General features: G+C 31.4%; 1 protein-coding gene across 2 annotated transcripts in view; it reads left to right on the forward strand.

The window, feature by feature from the left end:
* The window catches only part of IntS6 (integrator complex subunit 6), a 70578-nt gene that overhangs the window by 16574 nt on the left and 29214 nt on the right, over positions 1–24790 (forward strand). For both annotated transcript variants that reach the window (XM_035374769.2, XM_035374770.2), the window contains exons 3-6: positions 4442–4681; positions 10319–10502; positions 10588–10719; positions 12277–12518. In XM_035374769.2, coding sequence (XP_035230660.1) covers positions 4442–4681; positions 10319–10502; positions 10588–10719; positions 12277–12518 — 798 coding nt within the window. The remainder of the gene's footprint in view (positions 1–4441; positions 4682–10318; positions 10503–10587; positions 10720–12276; positions 12519–24790) is intronic.

Raw genomic sequence — 24790 nt, forward strand, 5'->3', positions numbered from 1 at the left:
GATATCATGCTAATATTTCCTGTAATGTGAAGCGTTATATGTTAATGGTAAAGAATTCCTCTGTTATTTATTTTTACTTTTTATAAATTTGCCATTGTTCAGTTTTCTGGTGCTTTTGTTGTTTTTTAAACATTTTTTTAAAATATGTTTATATCTTTACTTTGAGTCTCATAGTTTTTCTAATATATAGAGTAATTAGGTTTAATCATCCATTGCATTTCAAGCATTTAGATAAGTAAATAATTTCTTAAGGATCCCAAATATTTTACTGCCAGGTGGTCCTCAGTCGGCTTAAGCCGCCCCTCGCATTGCATGTTTTGCAATTTCACCCCATTTCCATTTGATCTCGCTTCATTTGTAAATTCAGATACTGGTACTCCACTGCCATGGTTATTTATGAATGACGACAATTAAACCTTAACCCAAGTAAACGTTGTTGCTGTCATTCAAAAGGCAGTCCAAACTTGTGACATGATATTAGGTTCAATACTAATTTCTTCAAGTATCATTGTGACCTACTTCCTGTATCCAAATGATTGGATTTTGGATAAAATCACCTAGATGTTGTCTGCAGAATTGTTTGCTTGACTTTTCACATTGCAACAGCAAATTGACAATATTCAATCAAGTGACAAATTCAAGTGCACTTGCAATAGATTCAGTTGAAATACTGAGCTTTTATTGTCTCTTATGCTTAATATCCCTCACAGGCCACGGTGAACACCATCTGAAAGACATGATGATGAGCTAACTGGTCAATGACATCATAATTAGAAGGCCCACATGTGAAAGAACGAGAAGTTTTTTCTGCCAGTTTTGAAGCAATATTTCAGTGATGAAGCTATAATTTGTGCTTTTTTACTGTTTTCATGTTGTTTAAATTGTGTTTTTCTTCCTTTAATTTTAAAATTCCAGGGGTAAATTTTTAAATTAAAAGTGCTGGATTACTGAACAGCTGATAAGGAATGATCATTGAAATCCACAACTAAAATAATAAATATTCAGGTATTAAAATTAAATAAAATATGAAAATAAATGGTACTAAATTAGTTTTAATCAATAATAAATATGTATGCAATTTAAATAAAAATATTTGATAAATAATCAAAAAAATTTAATGAAATAGTAAGAAGGTTAATGTTATTAAAACAGGATTCTTAAGATAAAAGAGCAGTAGACATTTTGAAGAGCATTTCATTTCCTCTACGAAGTATATTTTTCTTTAAATACTTCAAGGAAAGTAATGAAACTGCAAAATTTAAAACATAAAATCTACAAATAAAAAACTCAATCTATAGTCACTCTTATAACATACTATATACTCAGTGCAAATAACTTAGGAAAATTATTTTTCATTTTAAAATTTTAATTTGAAAAACTATCTCGTGCATAAATATTTGTATGTGAAAGCTTAAATGTTTAAAATTTTGGAGATTTGTGTCTAGTATAACTGTATGAATGTTGTGTATAGAAATTTCTTAATTCACTAGGCTAATTTGTACTGAAAAATATTCTGAACAATTTTATAATTTTTATGATAAATTGACCAAAAAGAAAGAGTATTTCTTAAAATGTAAGACCTTTCAAATATATTGTGAGAGAAAATTATAGTTTAGTTTTTTTTATTATTATTATTTGTCTAGAGCCCTACCAGTAGCTTAGTGATTAAGAGTGCTGGGAGTTTGATCCCAGGCAAATGAACTTTCTGTGTGCTAGACTTGTGTGCTTTTCTGCATGTGTAACATAAATACGAGTCAGTTTCTCTTAGAAATTCCTCCACAAAGGCATCCCTTCTCTTAGATAAACAATTCTCATTTGCTTTTGCTGTATTCAAATAATGTAACCTAACCAAATCCCTTATCGTGTAGTGATCAGTTAAAAGTATTTCTATTATGTATAACTTTCATGCTCTTTGTATACTAATTATTGTATACTAATTATTATTATAATTGTATACTAATTATTGTATACTCATTGTATACTAATTTTATATGTACAAAATAACAGACAAGCAACAAGTATGTATACTATATGTCAGGTGGCCATAAGGTGAATGGTATGTATGAAATATGGTAAAGTAAAATTGTCCAATGTCCATCTCATGCTGAATACAAGCAGGCACATGCTGAAGAAATGTCTTGATTCTAAATAATCATTCGATAATTATTTAAAATCAGGCATTTCTTTCCATTTGAAACCTGTTCAGTTTTAAAATGCTGTAAATAAGGACTTGTGGCTGTTGGAAAATCTAGTTGCCTTTATCGAACTTTCCAAAATTGCAACATGCAGTTCTTACTGACATGAAGTTTGGTCGGCCCTGCTATGTATTCGATCTATTCAGTAATGGCCTAGTGGCCAAATGACTATCTGTTCAAAGTTATATTCTATCTGTTCTGTTCTATCCAAAGTTCTATCTGTTTTTGGAATAAACAAAATACAAATTTTTCTTAACGTCAATAAACGTTATTAACTAATATAATTACAGTTATTGTTAATGACATCTTGCCAGCTTGAAGGCAATTTGGATATCCCATTTTTTAAAAAGGTTGTATCTTTTGATGTGAAAAATTGAACCAGTACTTATTAGATATCTTCTTCATTTTTGACTTTTTTACCCTTCAAAAAATTTCATAAGGACAAAAACAAGTGAGAGTCAGAGGGTGCTAGGTCCGGAAAATATGGTGTATACAACAGTAATTCCCAGCCTAGTTCTGCAATTTTTTGACGAGTCCCCAAAGCAGCATGTGGCCTGACGTTATCATGATGCCGTATAATGTCCTTCCTATTGAACATCACTGGCCTCTTTTCTTGGACGGCTGTCATTAAATTATCCAGTTGCTGACAATACTTCTTTGAATTGAGCTTTTCGTTCGATTTTAAAAGCTCGTAATATATTGGTCCTAGAATGTCCCACCATATGCACAATATTCTCTTATTCAGAGTCAAATTTGGTTTAGAGGTGGAAGGGCTAGGTTTTCTGGGCTCGCAATATGCCCTTTTCCTTCCGATGTTTTTGTAAGTAATTCACTTTTCATCCCCAGTTATCATACGGTTCAAAAAGGGCTTGATTTTGTTCTGAGCAAGCAGAGATGTGCATATGATGACTTGATCGTCTAAATTATTCTCTCTCTTGAATATTTCCACACCAATCTTATCTTTTGAATAAGGTCTGAAATTGTTTGCTGGACTGAATTAAGCCTTTCTGTCATTTCTGATGCTGTCAGAAAAGGATCTTGCTCCAACATGGTCTTAACAACAAAATTGAAAATTGAACCAGTTCTTATTAGATATCTTCTTCATTTTTGAGTTTTTTACCCTTCAAAAAATGTCATAAGGACAGAAACAAGTGATAGTCGGAGGGTGCTTTGTCCGGGGAATATAGTGGATACAACAGAAATTCCCAGCCTAGTTCTGCAATTTTTTGACGAGTCCCCAAAGCAGCATGTGGCTTGACATTATCATGATGCAGTATAATGTCCTTCCTATTGAACATCACTGGCCTCTTTTCTTGGACGACTGTCATTGAATTATCCCATTCCTGACAATACTTCTTTGAATTGAGCTTTTCATTCGATTTTAAAAGCTCATAATATATTGGTCCTCGAATGTCCCACCATATGCACAATATTCTCTTATTCAGATTCAAATTTGTCTTAGAGGTGGAAGGGCTAGGTTTTCTGGGCTCACAATATGCCCTTTTCCTTCCGATGTTTTTGTAGGTAATCCACTTTTCATCCTCAGTTATCATACGGTTCAAAAAGGGCTTGATTTTGTTCTGAGCAAGCAGAGATGTGCATATGATGACTTGATCATCCAAATTGTTCTTCATCTTGAATAATTTCACACCAATCTTATCTTTTGAATATGGTCTGAAATTGTTTGCTGGACTGAATTAAGCCTTTCTGTCATCTCCAATGTTGTCAGAAAAGGATCTTGCTCCAACATGGTCTTAACAACATTGTCGTTGATCAAAGATGGTTGCCCAGAATGTGGTTTATCAGAAAGGCCGAAATCAACTGGAAAATTTTCAAACCATCTTTCTGCATGTCCTTTCAAAAACTGTACCTTCATCAAACACTTTCAATAAATTTTTTCTACATGCTTCTGTAGCATTTCTTCCTTGTTGAAATTCATATAAAATACCATGGCGTAAATGAACTTTATCAGTAACCATGGGTACACTGTTGTTTCACACTTAAGACTAACGTGAATCAACTTAGTTTTAGTTAATTTGTTATGTCAGTATGTATACATTAAGGGATAAAAATAGAAAACCGAACATGCGCCAAATAAACATGTGCTTACATGTCAAAAATTGTTGTCGTACAAATGGACAGAACTTTCCCGTAAACCGAATATAATAGTAATGTATGCATTGTATAGTAGTTACTTGAAATAGTTATTATACACTAATATAGATTTTCTGTTTTCTTAAATTTAGGCTGGATGGAAAGAAAGTTTAGCTACTTTTATGACAGAGTTAAAAAACCTGCAGTCTGTAGGAATGACTACACTTGGTGCAGCTCTAAAATATGCTTTTGATTTGCTGAACATTAACAGAATGCAGACTGGCATTGATACTTATGGTCAAGGTCGATGTCCTTTTTATTTAGAACCTTCCATTATTATTGTAATTACAGATGGGGGAAAACTAACCACCACCCTTGGTGTGCAAGAAGAGGTATGTTATTCTGTTAATTTTTTTATTATTTTATATTTTCACTGAATATTTGAAATTATATTATTTCCAGAATTGTGTTCTTATTATGCATTTTTTTAAAGATGTATATACAAAGAAAGTATTTCTATTATGTATAACTTTCATGCTCTTTCATCAAGTAATAAACATTTATTGGTTCACATGTTTTAAAAAATACCATGTATACAGTTTTGTGTGAAAAATTGTACTTAACTAGAGTTTTTAATTGTGTTACCATGGTTATTATATTAAACAATAACTTAGTAATCTTCTCAATTTTAGATAATTTTTTAAAATAAATGAAATACTTACTATAAACCATAAATTATTTATATTATTTAGTGTTTAATATTTTAAATATTACTGGTTTGGCTAATCTTCCATAAGCAGAGTAAGTTGGCACCAAACTCTTTTCATTTCCGATGTCGAACTTTACATCGCCGTTTCATTTTGCAGTTGCAAAAAGAAATGACGATGTAAAATCTAACATAGCCAAACGAAAATGACGCTAAACACAACACAAACATAAATTACTACAAACTAAAACATAAATCTAAAATAAACTACAAAAAATTCAAGTCACAAACATGAAACTAAAAATTACAAAAATGCAAAAATAAACTGCTACAAAAATACAAAAATAATACACCAAATGTCTGTTCACTTGCATCAAAAAATTTCATGCCTACAAAATAACTGCGCATCATAAACTCGGTAAAATATAAAAGCTACTATCATCGTGGAATCCAACACACTGATCCAATTTTGCTCAACGCGTTAAACATTCCACATCTCTCGGTTGTGACATACAAAAACCAAAACTAAAATAAATAAATAAAATAACTGACCTTAAAAAACATTACCTAAATCAAATTAAATGAAAACATTTAAAAATTATAAACTATATGTCATCTGAAATCCAACATTCTCCCATCAAAAACAGCTTAACCTCCTGCAAATATTAAACAGTAAAACTTTTAAAAATAAACACAATATTTCAAAATTAAATTACAAAAAGAAAAAAAAAAAAAAACCTTCTGGCTACACTAATCTCACACTCATTACAATCACCAAAATAGAGCTCTATGTTTTCCACAAGAAAACATACAGCTGGAAACCATAACCAAATCAAAATCGTGCCAAATAAAAACTCTCTCCAAGTTTTGCACTCACTCCGCTTATGAAAGGTTAACCATTGGTTTTATATTGACTGAGGAATTATCAGAACATGAGTAGTTTGTGTGAGTACATGATAAACACACCCCTTTCACTCACACTACATTTTACCTGCATTAATATGGCTAAAATCCAAAAAAAAAAATAAATAAATAAATAAGTAAGTAAGTAAATAAATAAATAAAAATGAAATAAATAAATAAATAAAATAAAAATAAATAAATAAATAAAAATTCATTTAATGTGTGTTCAGAATGCCTAAAGCAAATTCTCTTCATCAATTGCATTTCTATTATAAGTCATATGTTTAGCTTTTGAATATGCAAATAAAGATACTTTCTGATTATCTGCATCCCAACATCAGCATTCAGTATTGCTGTGCTTTTGGCATATGCTGGAAAATACAAAGCCACATGTGTGTGCACACCACATGCTTGTTTGAGTACATGTAGATTTATGCTTTTCTAATTTAACCATTTCTATGATCATTCTAGTTTTCCTTTTAAATGCTCCTTTTTTTTTTTTTTTTTTTTTTTTCCCAATCATAACAAATTGTCATGAAAGTATAAAGTTTGCTGACTATTAAAAACAGAAATGTTGGATTTCTTCAAAAGTATGGCATTTTGCTGAATAATGAAAAATGTGAAAATTAGCATTCTATGAAGTTTTTCTTCTAATGGCTGGATTTCATGGAAATGTTGTATCAAAAACTGTGAGCAAAGTTTTAGAATGCTGGTTGGAAACTAGCTTGAAGAGGGCCATATCTGTTTTACTGCAACTGTTTGCTGTATTTGTTATTGGGCAACGGAATATATGTCAGTCAAATTCTGTGAAGAAGAATTGGGAATTCCTTAGCACAACAATCGATGTAATTACTTCTGACAAGTGTGCATGCCTAACTGTGGAAAGAAGAGCATAAAAAATACGTAGCACGTGATGCAGTTGAAGTAGACAATTTCTGTATGAGACATTAAATAAATGTTTCTCACCAAAGTCAGCAGTGAATCTGTAGACAATACATGGGGTATTGAAATAAAATTTTAGTAAAACATCAGGGTACTTTTCCGTTTCGCTGGCGCAAATCTCGCCAAGCAGACTTTATTGGCGACAACACACAGTATACACATAAAAAATGTTGACAAATGTTAGTTCTAAGAATTTCTTATTTTGAAGGGATAAACATTTTAATGTTGTTTAAAATTTTTTAAAAAAAGCCAATAAATAAAAACAATAAATTTGTAAAAGACATTAATTTGAGAATTTACTATGCTTTCATGGTACCACATCCTGATTCGGTGGTTCATATCACGTGACCCCAAGTGATCTCATCTCACGTAAACTACGCTACAAAAATCTAATTCTCTCAGTAATTATCTACATTGATTTCAAGTTAAAACTTAATTTGAAATACAAGTTTAAATGCAAGAATTAATTCAATTCGTACGAATAGCTTGCTCAGAAATTATGTAAAACCGCACTGCTTTACTTCGCTAGTGCATTCTCATTAGAATTGATGAATTTAACCCTTTACTTTGTCTTTTCTATATTTTCGCCATCGGGTGAGCAGTATGATTGCATCCTAATTCACTTAATTACCGCCCGCGAATGGCGTTAGAGCATAAAATTGAACTATCTGGTAAAAATTCTATGTAATTGTATACCAGTATTGAAAGAAACAATCAATCTGATAAGAAATGGCTGCAAATTGTTTTGAAAATGAAGAATAAAATGTTACCAGTGAGGATATTCCGTTTGGCATGGGTTGTACCATTATTGGTGACTTTATCGTCTGTGATGGCAAAACGGAAAAGTACCAACATCAGTTTTACATGTTAATGGGTTTTATGAATCTGAACTTTTGTGTGTTATACATAGTAGCTAAGAAATATTTAAACTGTTGATTAAAAATGTCATTTTGATTAATTTTTTGAAGAATAGGGAAAAATAATTAATATTCATGATTTATAAGTAAATATTAAGCTTAAATTTAAAATAATTTAAAACATATTAGGGATTATTCTTTTCACTAATGATTTTTTCCCCCACATCCTGTGTATGCATAATATAGTAAATCTTGCCACATTTCTATTTTTCTTCTCTGTAGAGTTATCTCGTGTCAGCGCTTTTTGATTGCAGAAATAAATGACACTTGCCTTAGTCTTAAAAATGCTTTTCAACTTTTGCAGACCAGTTATTCTCCATAATAATTTGTTATAATTAAAATTTCTATAATTACTGTTTCAAAATTTAGCTATATTGAATATACTATTTAAATCTGCTTCTCTTATGTAAAATTAGTAGCTGTGTGTTATAGAGGTAATATACAAAACTTAAGGATATGTGAATATATAATACCTGTTACACATTATCAGATATCAAGTATTGGATGTATGAATTATAAATCTACTAGATGGCAAGGTAGAGGCGTAAGTACACCACTACAAATTTAGAATATCTACCAAAGCATATTTTTATATATTGGAGTGGACAGATTATTTAGAATTCTTAGGAATATTGTAGACTCAAAATCTTTCCTGTTGATAATTGTATCTGTGGGCTATATTTTACTAGGAAGACAAAACTTATTAAATATTTAAGAAAAAGAAACTTTGCATAAAATTTAGTTTTGAGTATAATCAGAAATATAATAATCTGTCAGTTTGTATGACTTACTAATAGCTATTATTTTACATAAATTCTTAACCTCATTTTTTTGGGAGAGGCTCTGTGTAGTACTGAAGAACTTTATCTATGAAGAATTTCCCTATGATTAATAGGTCCACAATCCCTTATTTTTTTCAATAATGCATTCAAAAAAAAAAAATTGTAGCCCTTTTTTATTGACCTTAGATGTTTAAGTAGCTAACAGTAAATGCTACCTTTTATAAACAGAATGGTGGAACTATTTTAGCAAGCTTTTGTGGGTGAACATTAAAAAGTAAACTTTTGAGTAATGTTAATAATCATAAATATATGTGAATATGTGTGGGAAACGAAGGCAAATTAGAAGGTAATTAATTGTTATTCATTGTACTCAAAGTATTAACTAAACCATTGTAAATTAGTAAGTGTAAAGTTACGTGAGTAAATATTAGTTTATCATCTTGACTGTGTGATTGGTGAATTATATGCACTTAAAATATTTATGGAATGATAAAAGTATTGGATGATGGCAATTTATCTCCTCGGATGGGGAGGACAGCATTTAAAAGTTAGTCGTGTGCTTATAGTTATTTTTCAAGTAAAGGTAAGTATTATTACTAATGAAGAAAAAATGGTTACCATATCATTTTTGACTGTATAGTTTACAGTAATGGAATTTCATGCAAAGTAACTATAAGGACAGTGAAAAATAACTATAAGCACAATAATGGAATTCATGTGCTTATAGTTATTTTTCAAGTAAAAGGCAGTATTATTACTAATGAAGAAAAAAGGTTACCATATCATTTTTAACTATAAATGACTGTTTAGTTTACAGTAATGGAATTTCATGCAAAGATGCTCATATGGAGTTAGAAATAGGTTATTAAGAAAAAAGGGGTGATGTAAAAGAGTTTATCAAACTGAAGGGGGGAAATATATTATTGTTCTCCGTAAATACCTGAGTAGATAAGATCACTGAATGCTGTTATTTTGACCCAGGTTCAAAACTTGGTGAATGGATTGGCTGCATGAGTATTTTTGTTGTTTTTTTCCATATTTAATTTGATTACAAGGAGTATCTATTATGATCTGCCATGAAGAAGGCATCATTCTGATAATAGTATTTTTTTTTTTTTTTTTTTTTTTTTTTTATGTCAGATAGCATATGTTACAGTGGAAATTTATTAGAAATATTAAATTCATTTATAGCAACCCAAGCAAAAAATTCATTTTTCGGAATGAAAATAATATAGTTTCTTAATAGAAGGTGTTAAATTCTGAATGCTGTCAAAACTGATAAATTAGTCCATTTGAGAAAAGTCAAGATATAAAAAGAAAAATGTGTTCTCATTAGAATGAAGCATGTAATAAGCTTCATGTTGATTCACTTATTTTCCTTTTGGTAGGAAATGTGTTAAATAAAGCTGCTGTTGTTGTCTGGCTTTTGTAGATGTAAATAGGCTGATTTATTTTCATCTATAGAAACATATAGATTAAATAGAAATGCATGGATGTTTCAGTAAAAGAATATTATGCATCAAATGCATAGAAACTTTTATTTTGGTGATAATTTCACAAATGGTGCCATAAAACCTTGTTTGAAACAAAAATGAGAGCTTGAATTATATTTTTTCAGAATATTTTTTAGAATGAATAATATTGGATTAAATTTTTGTCTAGTTACTTAATATAAACTTGCATATTTATGTAAATATTTTTTAATGTTGTTTAATAATCTTTATCTTAATTTTCAGTAAAATCTTGACTGCTGATGTTTATTATGAAACTTTATTTTAGCTAAATCTTCCTATGCATTCATCAGTACCGGGTTCAGAATTGACCAAAGAGCCATTTCGATGGGATCAGCGATTGTTTTCTCTTGTACTTAGATTAACGGGCATTCCACCTGCTGAAAGAGAACCAAGTTCTGTCGTCCCTCCTGATAATTCACCTGTAGATGCTATGTGTGAAGTAACTGGAGGTAAAATCTATAGTATATAACTTTTATTCTCTTAATTAGCATTAATTGCATTTGTAAAGCATATCTATATGATTTTTTTTTTCAGGTCGTTCATATGCTGTTATCTCTCAAAGAATGTTGATGCAGTGCTTAGAATCTCTTGTTCAGAAACTTCAAGGAGGAGTAGTGATAAACTTTGAAAAAATTGGACCAGATCCTCCGCCTATTACTACTGAAGGTATTGTATTTAAAAAAAAATATATATATAAAAATTTGGCATCTTGCAATTTTTTTTAAATTTATATGCGTATTTGAACTGTAAAGCTTGTATTATAATGATATTATTTTAAAATTAATATACATAATATTCTAGTTTTTGTGATAACTGATTTTCAGCATATATTATTTTAGTTAAATTTCATTCTGTAGCTCTCTGTAAAATTTACTTTTCTGCCAGTTGTGTTTAGTCTTGAGAAAATCAGTTTTTTAAAGTTTTTGCATCATTTGCTCTAATTTGAATGTATTATTAAAAAAATCATAAATAGGGAGCATTTTCAGAAACACAATTTTGTAGTTAAGACTAAACACAGCATAAATCTTTCTACTATCAAGTACATTTATAGTTGATCAGGTTATTTTATCTGACATAACAATACTATGTGTATAACTGAGGGGATAAACTCCATTGAATGCAAGTAGTTTCATGCTAGATTCAAGCCTTGATAAAATGATTTCAGTGTGTATTGTGTGATTTTTCTCACACAATACACACTGACACTTAACGTAAATATAAATCAGGTTTTTAGTGTAAGTTGAAGGCATTTTTCTGCCAATGTATATTATTCTCGCATAATTTAATTCATTATTGTGAATGTAAGATTAAATAAGAATTTTAACCTTTAATAATGATGCAATCAAATGATTTTGTGTCCATATATTTAGCAATAAAAAGCACAAACCAAATAATTTTGCACAAGCCAGAGTTTTTTTGTTTAAAGTACAAAATCAGTTTAAATTTATACTTTCCCTCTCTTACTATATTTCTGTGCTAAGATTAAAATGTGAGTTATATCTTCATAGAGAATAAATTATATATTTATGATGGTAATTTTTTTATTAACAGACGTAATTATTCTTAAAACTGATTTCTAGCAAAAAAAAAAAAAATCTGAAAAATGTAAATTTTATATAGCATCCACTGAGATAGCATATAAAATTGATCAGAAACCACTAAGTTATAAAAGAGCTATATTTCTAAATTTTTATTTTTAGTTATTTACTTATTTTGAATTTGGTATTAAAAATTCAAATGCTATCATTTGATTATAACTTTCATTAGTTGTAAATGTTTGCACGTTTACTTACTATTTTTACTGTTTAGTCTCATGAGAATTGGCTAAAATGTTTTAGGCTTGAATATAATTGCCATTTTTCTATCAAGCAAAAATTAAATTAGATCAATATGACCTGCCTACTTATTTAACATTTTTATGCATTTACTCATAATTGTAGCTTTGTCATCTTTTATCTTGAGTTAATATTAAGTAATGGTTTTTGGTTACACATTGTAAAATTTTTTTATTGTGCTTAAAGAATAGTAAAAGATGTATTAAATCATACATGAGTCAATAATTATATATTGTTTTAAAATTTTCTTATTTGTTTCATAATGCTGAAAGGCACAAGAATGCATTTTTCTTATCTGGTGGTTTTATCTGTCATACTCTGTGTTTACTGTAAACTGTTCAATAGTCTTATAGTGATATTTTATATAAGAATTTTTTGTATTTTTTAGAATCTTTAATGGAAGACAAAATTAGCCACAAGCCTTCCTCACCAAGTGTTCATCCTAATCTTCCAAATCCACCGAATCAAAATGGTACAATCAGTCCTCCCTTATATGGATCTAATAATAATACATCTTGGCAGTCATGCCGTAAACTGATTTATGTTCAGAGATCGGCTCAGAAAGGATACACTGTTGGCCATTGGCCAATACCTGAGTCATTCTGGCCAGATCAAAATAGCCCTGCTTTGGTGAGTAAGGATGATGAAAATAGTTTAAAATTTATTATTTTAAGTTTTATATTACTCTTCACTATTTTGAAAAAAAAAAAAAAATGCAGATATTGTTATTAATTGTTAAAAATATTAGTTTGTTTCTGAAATAATCAGACTATGTTTCATAATTTGCAGCAATAAATGACAGTGGCTGTTTCTTTTAATATGTATTTTAGGCTCTTCATTTTTGCAGGAAACTTCTCATAAAGTAGAATAAAAAAAAAAAAAAAATTAAATGCAATAGTATTTGTATAATATAATTATTTCCTCCAGAGTAATAACTTTCTTTAACCTTTTTTTTAAAATTTATATTAGAAACTTTCTATGAATTGTTATAAACTGAATTAAAATGTGTATTTGTGCGTAAATTATTTGCATTTCAACTGCTTTACAAATATAATGGTGAATGCTTGAATTCATATAAAACTAAAAATGTCTTCCTTGGATTATTTTTTTCTTTATTAAAAGACGTTTTATATTTATATTAAAATGCAGATCCTTTGGTTTAATTTAGTAGTATATATTAGTAATAGACCATCAACATTTTAACATCATAACATCTATCAGCAAGATGAAGCTATTACAATTTCAACATACATCTGTATTACCAGTTTACAGTTATTTCCTAAGTATATTCTTCATATCTGGACTGTTCCATGCCTGTGCAGTGATACAAGAAAAAGTTCTTTCTGAAAAAATTTTGTGTCAAAACTTCAGTGTCAACATACATACCTACGTACTATCTGTACGAAGCTTAGTTTTCAGGTATCGCTCTAACAAAAATCAAATATCGTTCAAAAATCAGTGTGGAGCAAAAAATTAGAATAGCAGTCTCAAGTCATCTTCCACGATTTGAAAAACTGTACGGGTATCAAGAAGCTCACCTGTCACAAATTTTGTAACAAATTAGAATTTGTTACAAAATTTGTGACAGTAGACTTCAGTAACAAATTGCCTAATTTGTTACTGAAGGTTTCTTTTGTTTGTATGTTTTCTGATCAATTAAAATTATTATATTTTTTCACTAAAATGTTGTTTTTATTTCTATGCCTGATTATCATTATGGTAGAAATATTGCAACAAGAGCACCATAAAAAAAAAAAAAAAAAAAAAAAAAAAAAACATTACCGAACTGTAAGTGCACCATGTACTGAAAAAGTTCGGGAACCCGTTAACTAGGGAGGAAAATGAGGTGAGAAAAATTAGAATTATTTCTCATGCTCATTAAAAGTGTAATAATAACCATACCAAATAGACTGTCCTGTTCCTGAACAAAAGATGACGCAGCCTTGGATGCATTCTTTAGGAGAATATTGCATAACCCATGTATATTATGAACATTAGCTAAATTAATAGCTGAAAAACTTATATGGCAGAATGTCTGTAAGGTTGTTGAGTGTCTGCAAATTGTGTAAAATAATTTCTTGGGATGCCATTCAATTTCATATGCCTCAGCATAGGACGAATGTCATCTTAGCGGTGCACAATGTTAAAAGTATATATTGTATTTTTCTTATGTTATTGAATACTTCTTTAATATTATGGCTGTGGTCTTATTAATGGCATCAAGATTATCAGTAAATTCCAATGCAAACCATCTTCAAATGTCTGGCAACGATTATTTATGCTTTGCTGTTGATGAGGAGAGCTCTGAGTAAACCACGCATTATTGTATTTTATTATTCTTTCATAAATGTTAACCTTGCCAAATCTTTCTCCAAGAAAGACCTATTTTACCTCACATTCAGGGCCCACCAGCGGCCGAGCGGTAAAGACGCTGAACACTGGTAGTTCGGTCTGAGGTTCGAATCCCGCGAACAGGCTGGCTGCATGGGCGTTTTCGTGGTTTTCCCCATGTGTAACGTGTATACGAGCCAGTTTCCCTTAGAAAGTCCTCCACGAAAGGCATCCCTCCCCTTAGGCAGATAGCCCTCGTGTGCTTTGCCATAACTGAATAATCCAATCCAATCCAATCCCTCACATTCAGATAAAATTGCATATCTTGAAACAGGGTTCATAGCGCTCCTTACAAGTGCTTATAAGTCCTTATATTTGAAAATAAAATATAAAGGCTTACTTTTTCTTTAAAGCCCTTATTTTTTTGTTTGTAGTGCTTATTTTTTGCTTTTAGTGCTTTTTTTTTAAAATCCTTTTTTTTCTTTTTCTTTTTCTTTTTTTTTTTTTTTTAATAAACGTGCATTTTTTTCCCGTACCAAAGCCAAAACTAAATAAACAACTTTTCTATCCTTATATGCAACGTCAGATGGTGAATCATACTCCCGGAAATTGCTTTCCCCCCTTTCTCTGCATTAATGTAACCTATGGTGTGCACTAGAGTACAGACAGGTGCACATTGTTCTATTGGTCAAAGAATTGCGAAAACGGTAGAAAATTCCGGTACATTCGGTATTCTTTTCCTCCCACCCAAATACTACACACGTTTGGATTTCTATCAAGATTTTAATAATTTGCATTCTCGTTCCGCGTGGTCAGTTCATATTCATGTTTATTTTGATCGTTATGCTGAGCATATGCATGAATATTTATAATAATATAGTTGCAGTAACTGCTGAAGTATAGATAAACTTCCAAAAATGGGTGTGCTTTTACACAGATTAGTTTTCTAAGGAATAATATTCGGAATGGCTTAAATAAAAGGAAAGTAATCGAATAATCAAAATAATTTTTTCTTTTTTGCCTATACATTACACAGTACGGAGGTTGATAGGTTCTCCCCTTTCTCCACAAAATCTCTAATATTGAAGCAGCAGACTTTTTTTTTGTCACTGTCCAATCTGGATTGAATAGGACTAAAAGTTTTTTTGCGGTCTACCCAACCCAAGCGAAAATTGATTCTATTCCGAAAATTTAACGCAGTCTGTTGAAAATTAGAATCAGAAATACACCAGATTAGTAAGTCTCTTTCTTTTCCTTTATTTAGTTCTTTATTCTCCGAATACCGGCAGCTGTTGATTCTGATTGCATAATATCACATGTGGAAGAATTACGCCGCACGTATTGTGCAATAATGTTTGGGGTATTTTGCAGAGATAATTAATTTCGATGTTCAGTCTGAGATTTGTTTATAAACACTTAAAAGAGTTTTACTGTGCTTTCTAAGCAGAATATTTTTGAGTTCCGTTGGTGTATTTTTATATGATGCACATATCGAAATGTCAAAATCATTTATTTAGCCAAGAAATCTAAAGAACGGCTACAATCTCCCCCACTCCTCTTTTTCCAGTTACTATCCGGAATAATCGGCAATTTCTGAGGATGCGGGTTAGTTAAGCTTTTACTGTTAAAGGATGACTGCATGAAACAATTTCCCGTCTTCTGATTTCAGAATTGTGCCTCTTTTTTACTTAAATTACTTTGCTTGGAATATATGTTAAAGGAAAATTGTTATGCAATGAAAATTTAGAAAATGTTCAGAATTTTTATTTAAGTTAAATTATTTAAATATTAACATGAGTGGAAAAATAAATTGTATTTATTATTAGGTGCCAAACGAATACAATTAATATGGCTTATTATTTATTTTTCTATATTTTGAACTGAAATTTCATCATTAAATCTTGTAATATAGTTTAGTTCTGCATAGTTTTTTTTTCTCTCATTGTAAACTAATTCTGTAAATTAAACTGTCATTTAAAATTAAAAAAAAAAGTTAATTGTTTTCCATGGTTGAGGTAATGCTCATTCTCTTAATAAATATTGCATTGCTCATATTTTAAATTACAAGTCTAATTTTTCTTTTAAGGTTATGCAGTTGTGTGTAATGTAATTAGACAGTTGCTAATTTTTTCCTTAAAATGTGCTTGAAAAGTGCTTATAGGTGCTTATTTTTTTAACTAAAATGTGGCTACGAACCCTGTTGAAAGCATCTGGAGGTGCAATGTGAAAAGTTGTAACTGAAGGAGAAGGATACGTTTTGAAAACTGGTTCAGTGGTGTCAGATTTTTGTTTGTAACATCACAGTGATTAATTTATTGTTGGTCAGAGGAACTGATGTTACATAAATGGTAGACAGAGCAACTCAGCCTTTACAAAAGTACGCAATTGCCTAGAAAAGTTTTATGAGAAAGGTGCATTCTCTAAAGTTGATCTGATAATCAAAGAAGCAAATAGGTGGCTCTAAAACATTGTGGCCTGTTCATATGGAGGGAAAATATAGCTACAGGGTTCGTACGGTCCTTAAAAGTCCTTAAATTTTTCAAAAATGATTTTTGGTCCTTAAAAGTCCTTAATTTTGGTCAAAATGAATAAACGGTCCTTAATTTTGCTCATTTGACATTACTTATCATTTGCCATTGTAAGTGTGAATTGCGATTTCTCATGAATATGGAATTAAAATTACATGGCTCTTAACCAATCTGTTGGCGGATTTGTTAATTATATGAAAACAATTAGCGGCGATATAAAAACAATTAGCTACCCTAGAACGAAAGTATCAGTGTCTGATTGGCTATTCACCCAATCTTTCGAAACAGGTGTTATCCATAAATTTAGGCAGATCACAACGAAAGCGTTAAGCTGGAAGTTCTTTAAGAGGCGAAAGTGATGATGAAGGGGCTCAAGAAAAAAAAAAGGGGGGATTCTGAAAATATTTGCAAAAATTAGAACAGTCCCAACCTGGAAGGCCACAACCCTTCCGACGCCAATAGGAACGAGATGCCTGGAAAGTGCATTTTCAATAAACTGTGGCTTCATCTAGCTAATTACAAAGACTGGATATTGATGGATGACAATCCTTATAAGGCTAAATATGGTCTTTGTTTGAAGCAAATTGAAATTTCTAGAATGGGAGAGTCAGCGCTGAAAATTCACATGAAAGACAAGTTTCGTTTTATCATGTCAGTTTCTTTTTGCATGGTTTTGCTCAGCTTAATTTCTGTGTTTGAATTAAGCCATAAATTAATTTTTGATCACCTTCTACGGAGTTTATTCTCTTTTGCACATATATGTATGGGATATCAAGATTATGAGTTTATTTCTGCAGAGGGTCTGTTATTGATTTCGCGGGAAATCTGTTGGCTCCATTTCGATTTTAGGTCACCAAGGGCAAATTCGGTAACGCTAACCGAGAAAAAGTGAAGTTTGGAAATACGTTTTAAAGCTTCAATAGACAATTAAGTATTTGGTTTCATCCTATGCACAAGGGATTTGGCGACTTGTGCATAGATTTTGTTTTGCATAGACTTGTATGTGTTTGGGATGAGCAGTAATGGGACATATATGAAGTTTTAGCGATTAAAAAAAAACTGCTGTTGATAGTTATGTATTATTTTTGCTAATGGTGATACAGTTATTAGTTGAAAACAACTAACTAATTAAAAAATTTTAAATATATTTAAAGCTGAAAACAACTAATTGAAACTAATTATCCTGAATTAACTAGACGCAAAATTAACTTTCATGAATTACTAAAGTTATTGGGTAGAAGTTTAACTGAAAATATACATTCCGTATTATATATATATATATATTTATACAGTACAATGTCCGATATCCGGACTCGTCGGGACTTCGGCGATCCCAGATTTGAGATTTTTCCGGATATTAGATCATTTTAAATTTACTAAGATGGCACATAGAAATTATAAAATTGAAAATATGAAATTGTGATTTATGAAATAATGAAGCATTTATGATTTAAAGGGTATCAAAATTTACAAAAGAAAAGAGCTTAATATTTATATGTTTACTTTATTAAAAGTTTTCTTTCAATGTAAGTTGTTTGATTTGTTTTCTCTTCTAATACTTTAGACATAATTTCTTGTTCAGTTATTAAGTTCCATTGTTCCTGTCATTGCTGTGTCAGGAATTCCGAATAACTTGTCAATCAAAATTTTTTCTCTTTCAGTAACCTCTCTGTTACTTTCTTCACTGTATCTGTAGGTGTATTTTCTGGATTTAGAACCATACTACAGATTTCACCATCCATTAATTGATTGATGATTAGGGCATTGTCATCGCAATGAAAAACTTCTGTTTAACTTCCCTAAATTCTGCTGCCTGCTGCGGCCATGCGAGCTTTGGCGCTGGTTCTGGCTTTATGTGAATAACAAATCAGTTATTCTTAATTCAAAAAGCACTAAATATAATCATTTTTCCTATGAGTATCATTAACAAAATCTATTTTTAGCATAAGGAAAGAAATTTCTGTTAAATCTCCCCTTATCAACATTTTAGCGCATTAAACCTAAATCTGTAATCGGATAATACTCTGTTATTTGGCATCGCTGCATGAGTCATCACTCAAGTTGTCATCCGTTGATAAACATGCGGTGATGAAAGCAAAATACAATAAATAATGATTCGCGATTTCGGCATCAAGGATATAAAATATTAGTTGGTGTAAAATCAACAAATGTTTCGGTTTGAGATTATGCCAAGCAGATACGCAGCTATGGAGTCAAGTTACTAATCACACAAATTTATGATAAAATAATTATTTCTTCAGTAATGAGATATTTTATTTAGTGCCAAATTGAGATTAAGAATCGGGATTTCCGGCATGTTTTTTTATGATGAGGAAAATAATCTAATGCGCATGCGTAAAGCTGTCCCCTTCCCTCCAAGAAAGCCCTAAAAAATTGGTTGGGGGTGGCTTTGAGGTCCAGATTTTGGATCATTCCAGATATTGGATGTCTGGATCTCGGACTTTGTACTGTTTATATATATATATATATATATATATAGTAAAAATTTTCTTATTATATATATATAGATTTCTTATTATATACGAGGGCTATCCAGAAAGTAGATTACGTTTTGGAATAAAAAAATAAACAAAGTATAGGAAACAAATTTTATTATATACAGATGAAAGCCACACTCAAATACTACTTTTCTACATAGTCACCATACAAATTAAGGCATTTATCGTAGCGATGTACGAGCTTGGAAATTCCTTCGTCGAAAAATTCGGCCGCCTGCGCCTTCAACCACTTCATTACCTCTTCTTGCAGCTGTGCGTCGTCATCAAAACGCTGCATAGCCAGCCACTTCTTCATTGCTGGGAATAGGTGGAAGTCGCTCGGTGCCAGGTCGGGACTGTACGGCGGATGAGGAAACAACTCCCACTTAAAAGATTCAAGAACTTTACGAGTGACATTTGCCGTGTGGGGCCGGGCGTTGTCGTGAATCAACAAGATCTTAGAGCTCAACATTCCTCTGCGCTTGTTTTGAATTGCTCTTCTGAGTTTTTGGAGAGTTTGGCAATACCTTTGAGAGTTTATTGTAGTGCCTCTTTCCAGGAAGTCCACCAAAATTACACCTTTTCTGTCCCAAAAAACAGTCGCCATCATCTTCCTTGCCGACATTGTTTGCATGCATTTCTTGGGTTTTTGGGGAGAACTTGTGTGCCCCCACTGCATTGATTGCAATTTCGTTTCACAGTTCACATGTTTCACCCATGTTTCGTCACCAGTAACGATGCGATCGAGTAAAGAGTCACCATCCTTATGGTAAGCGTCCAAAAAGTTCAACGCTGCAGCCATTCGCTGATTTTTGTGGTCCTCTGTCAAGATTTTTGGAATCCATCTTGCACAAAACTTGTGGTAACCAAGCTTTTCGCTGATGATTTCGTGCAACAAACTTCGCGAAATTTGTGGAAAACTCAAAGAAAGTTCCGTTATTGTGAAATTTCGATTTTCACGGACTTTAGCATCGACTTTTTCGAGAAGTTCGGCGGTCACTATGCTGGGTCTCCCACTTCGATCTTCGTCGTGAACATTGGTTTGGCCATTTTGAAATCTTATGACCCACTGACGCACTCCACCTTCAGTGATAATGTTGTCCCCATACACTTCACGAAGCTGCCGATAGATTTCTATCGGTTTACAGTTTTTTGCAGTCAGAAACCTTATTACTGAGCGCAGCTCGCGGGATTTTCAATTAACGCAGACATTTCAAACCGTCACAGTATCTGAACGGAGCACAGCACGAACCTCTCACTAGCACGGCTAGATGCAGACTGAGCTGCGCAACGCTCTGACCCCAAGATGGCCGCGCTAGCCCCGCCCCTAGCGGACACAGACGGAAACGTAATCTACTTCCTGGATGGCCCTCGTATATATATATGTATATATTAACAAGCTAGGTAGTAATTACAATACTGAAAGACCAATTTGGTCTAAAAATTTTTTTTCCGCAATATGCTGCAAAATTAAGGAAATGAGAAATTGTAGAGAGCTCTCCAAAAAGTTACCAGGAGCTGTGGCTCGAAGAAAAAGTTCAACACATTTTTTTAAAAAACAATGTCATTGAAGGGTGAAAAATTAGGCTACAAGCAAAATAGAATGTAAAATACAGTCAAAAGTCGTTAATTCGGACACCCATAATCCGGAATGATCCATAATCCGGACCTAAAAGCTAAAAACTTTCTGCGCATGCGCCGCGATGGCACATGCACACAGGCGTTTTATGCGTGCGCGTAAGACCTTGACTACTGCGCAAGTGCAGAATACGTTTTCGCCTGCGCGTTTAATGTATAACGGAAGGTGTAAGCTAAAATTATCTATTATCTATTTCAGTTAATGTTAATGATTGCGTTGTTCCTTAATCTTCGAATTGGATCCCGCTTATTATTTTTTGCAGACTGTAAGAGCAATTTTATAAAAGTAAACTTGAACTTTCAATTATGTCAAATAGAATTTCCGGTGCTGGAACTTCCAAAGGATCTACAAAACGAAAGTATGTTTCGATGTCCAACAAATAAAAAGTGGAATTGCTGCAAAAAATGGATAAAGACATGAAGAATGTGACAGAAAGGTTAGTGAAAACGAAAAAATTTCGATTGACAAGTTGGTATTCTTGGCACAGCAATTAACGGGACGTGAACAGCGGAACTTTGTTACTGAACAAGAAATTATATCTGTTTATAGAATTAAAGAGAAAGTATTATCACATAAAATGAAGCAACTTAAACAACTTACATTGAAAGAAATGTTTAATAAAGTAAACAAATAAATATTAAGCTTTTTTTTTTTTTGTAAATTTTGATACCCTTTAGATCATAATTGTTCTTTATTTCATAAATTACGGTTTCATAGTTTTAATTTTAGAATTTCTGCATGCCATCTTACGAGATTTAAACTGATGATCTATAATCTGGAATCACCAAAGTCCCGACGAGTCCGGATTAAGGACTTTTGACTGTATATTAAACACAGTAAAATACTAATCGTTGGAAACTAGTAATGGCAAAAAATACAGTAAAATACCTATTGATGTGATAAGTGAAAAGTAAAAGCATATAAAAAAAAACCAATCGATGGAACAAGTTAAAACAAATAAAACAAACAAAAATATATAAAAATATAAAGCGGAAAATGGTAAATTAGCTGAATTCGAAGTCCAACCTGGCTTTTCAAGGGAAATTTCTAGTTAAACGTCGAACCAAGCTAACTCCATTACGTGTTTCGCCGAAACAGACAATTGAAACGTTTGCATTACAAAATTTTTTATTTAATTAGATAAATTGTCTTAAAAAATTTTCTTAGTCTCAATTCTCTGTTCCAATTTCCCGACGCTTCCGCACAAAATGACATATTAAGGTGTTAAAAGATGTAAATGCAATTACTATGTACAGCAATAACTAAGATAAAAATAAATAGCGGTCTGCTATTAGTCAAAATATACAATAACTTACGGGCTGGACTTGCTAGCTTAAAGAGTAAAACCTTTATAAATTTCAGAAATCTAAAATTAAATTTAAATGAAAACAAACACAGTGGGTCTTGCTAAGACCAAGTAAAAATTTTTTGTAAAGAAACATAAAAATCAGACCTGTGGCTATGCAGTCTTCTCCATCATGAAACAAAGCTGAAAAGGGGTTGTAATTCCCCTCTGTGTCCTTCAACGCTCTCCCACTCATCATGTGACGTAAGTAGGGGGAACAATGTACTGGGCAACAGCCAATGTGATTAGACTGTACGTTGGCGGAAACTTGTCCCTAGCAAAGGGGTGGGGGTGGAAGACGTGGAAAGATTTCAAAATGGCGTCAGTCAAGTTGTTTGAAGAATAAAACTTTTTCTAAAAGTGAAAATGCCTAATTCAGCTAAAATTACTTAACATGGCCGCAAAAGTAAGAGTAAAATGAAAAAAAAAACAGTCATTTGTTAATAAAAGTCGTAATTCTTCAAGCTAGAGGGTGATCAATCTACAATGAAAAACGAAAAGGCCCGATTTGTTAATAAAAGTAGTAAAATTGGCCATCAAAGTAATTTAAAACTGTTGCATTGCAGATTCTTTTTATTCTGAGTAGCTGTGAATAAATTGTGTAAATTTGGATGATCTTTTGGATTAAGGATGGACTTTTGGTTAAGGATGACTCTTTTGGAAATATTTGAATTCCAGTTGGTTAATTTTAGTGTTGAAAAATTAAATTCTCTTCATTTGTCATAAACTTTTATAAAATTGTAATCAATAATATGTAAATCAAGGTAGACTACATTATGTTGCACTGTATTTGTATTATTTAGTTTTAAGCATGTAGCGTAGATATTAGCAACTTCTATTTTGTTGTAGTTGTTAAATGCATTTCACAAGCTGAATGTTTTGCATTGAAACAAGAAGGTCAACAATGTGTCTTAACAATGGTACAACACTTAATGTCTAAATGTCCAATAAATTATTCTCTTATTCGAAATGCATCTTGTATAGACCTACGATTGATGGCTAAAAGTCCAGAAAAATCCCAGAACAAAATAAAAATAGTTCTAACGATATTAATGTGGAATAAACATGTTTTACAAGATGATTGTGATGAAATTCTGCTGCAGTTTGGAGAGTTTCTAGACAAAGTAGTTAAGACAAATTTACATGAGTTTTCTACTTTTGATCCTCAAAATCTTTCTCTTGACACATTTCTCATTTCTTATTTTCATGATTTTCACTATTCAAAAGTATGGAAAATAGTGAAAATGATTCTTATCTTGTCACATGGACAGACCTCTGTGGAAAGGGGCTTCTCTGTAAATAAAGCAATTGAAATTGAAAATTTAAGTGACTCATCATACATTTTCCAACACACAGTATTTGATTACATAAAATTTTCTGAAGGTATTCTTAATATCCAAATTAATAAAGAAATGAGATCAGCAGCAGCTTCTGCAAGGTCTAAATATATGCAGTATTTAGAACAACAAAAACCTTGAACTAAATCTGAAAATTCAAAGAGGAAAAGAAATATTATTGAGGAAGAAATTGATTATATGAAGCAGAAGAAAAAATTTCTTCAAAGGGACATTAAAGATATTAATGAAGAAGTAGATGTATTAGCAGATGAAGCCGAGACCAGCAGGAACATTGATTTGTTTATCAAAGCAAATGAACTTAGAAGAATAGTTAAAGAAAAGGAAATAGACATAAATAAATTAGATGTTAAAATATCTGAAAAAATTTCAGATTTAAAAAAAGTATAAATGTTTTGTATCTTTTATTGTATAGTTTATTATTATAGTATCTTTCAAAAAACCAAGGAAATAAATTGTATGTTTACAAATCTGTTATTTTAATCTTCAAAATATTCTTACATTGTGATTATAATAGTAGTTGACTGTGTTTAAATAACTATCAAATAAGTTAAATAACAATCATGTAAATCTCTAAAATATCTGCGACTGTTATTAGTGTGAAATACACTTATACATGTTTTTCAAGAAATTATGTTCCTAATTTAATGTTATCTACTTCATAACTTGTAGGGAGTTAGTTTAATTTTCAAATTGTTTTATGTTAAGTATTAAATTGAATTTAATAATAGTGCATAATACACACTTCTGTTAGTTTCTTAAAGTGAAATTACAAGCATGAAGTCGGTTGTATGGATAATAGCTTTATTCTATTCGTTTTTTTGTTTGCTGATAGGTCCTTAATTTTTTCTTTGATGGTCCTTAAAAGTCCTTAATTTTCATGTAAGGAAATGTGTACGAACCCTGAGCTAGTGGGGTTCTTCCACAGTATGGCAAATTGTGCTGAGAAACTGGTGAATTTTTTCTTCTTGATGTTCTGAATAGAGAGGCAACTGCACTGATGGCAAAAATCATCGACTATGTACAAGAACTGCTGATAGCGAAGAAGGATTCATACTGTTGATGAACATATAAAATGGAGGAACTGGAAAAGATTGATTAGAGATATGTTTAACATGAACCATAAATTTCATTTCTTTAATCCAACAATAGCTGCTTGCGCACAAAGTTTTGAAAAACTTTGGCATTCTTATTTAGTAAAGGAAT

Source organism: Stegodyphus dumicola, chromosome 5 (assembly GCF_044657685.1).
Source record: "Stegodyphus dumicola isolate Sdum_Otavi_A_Nest chromosome 5, ASM4465768v1".
NCBI classification, from domain to species: Eukaryota; Metazoa; Arthropoda; class Arachnida; order Araneae; family Eresidae; genus Stegodyphus; species Stegodyphus dumicola.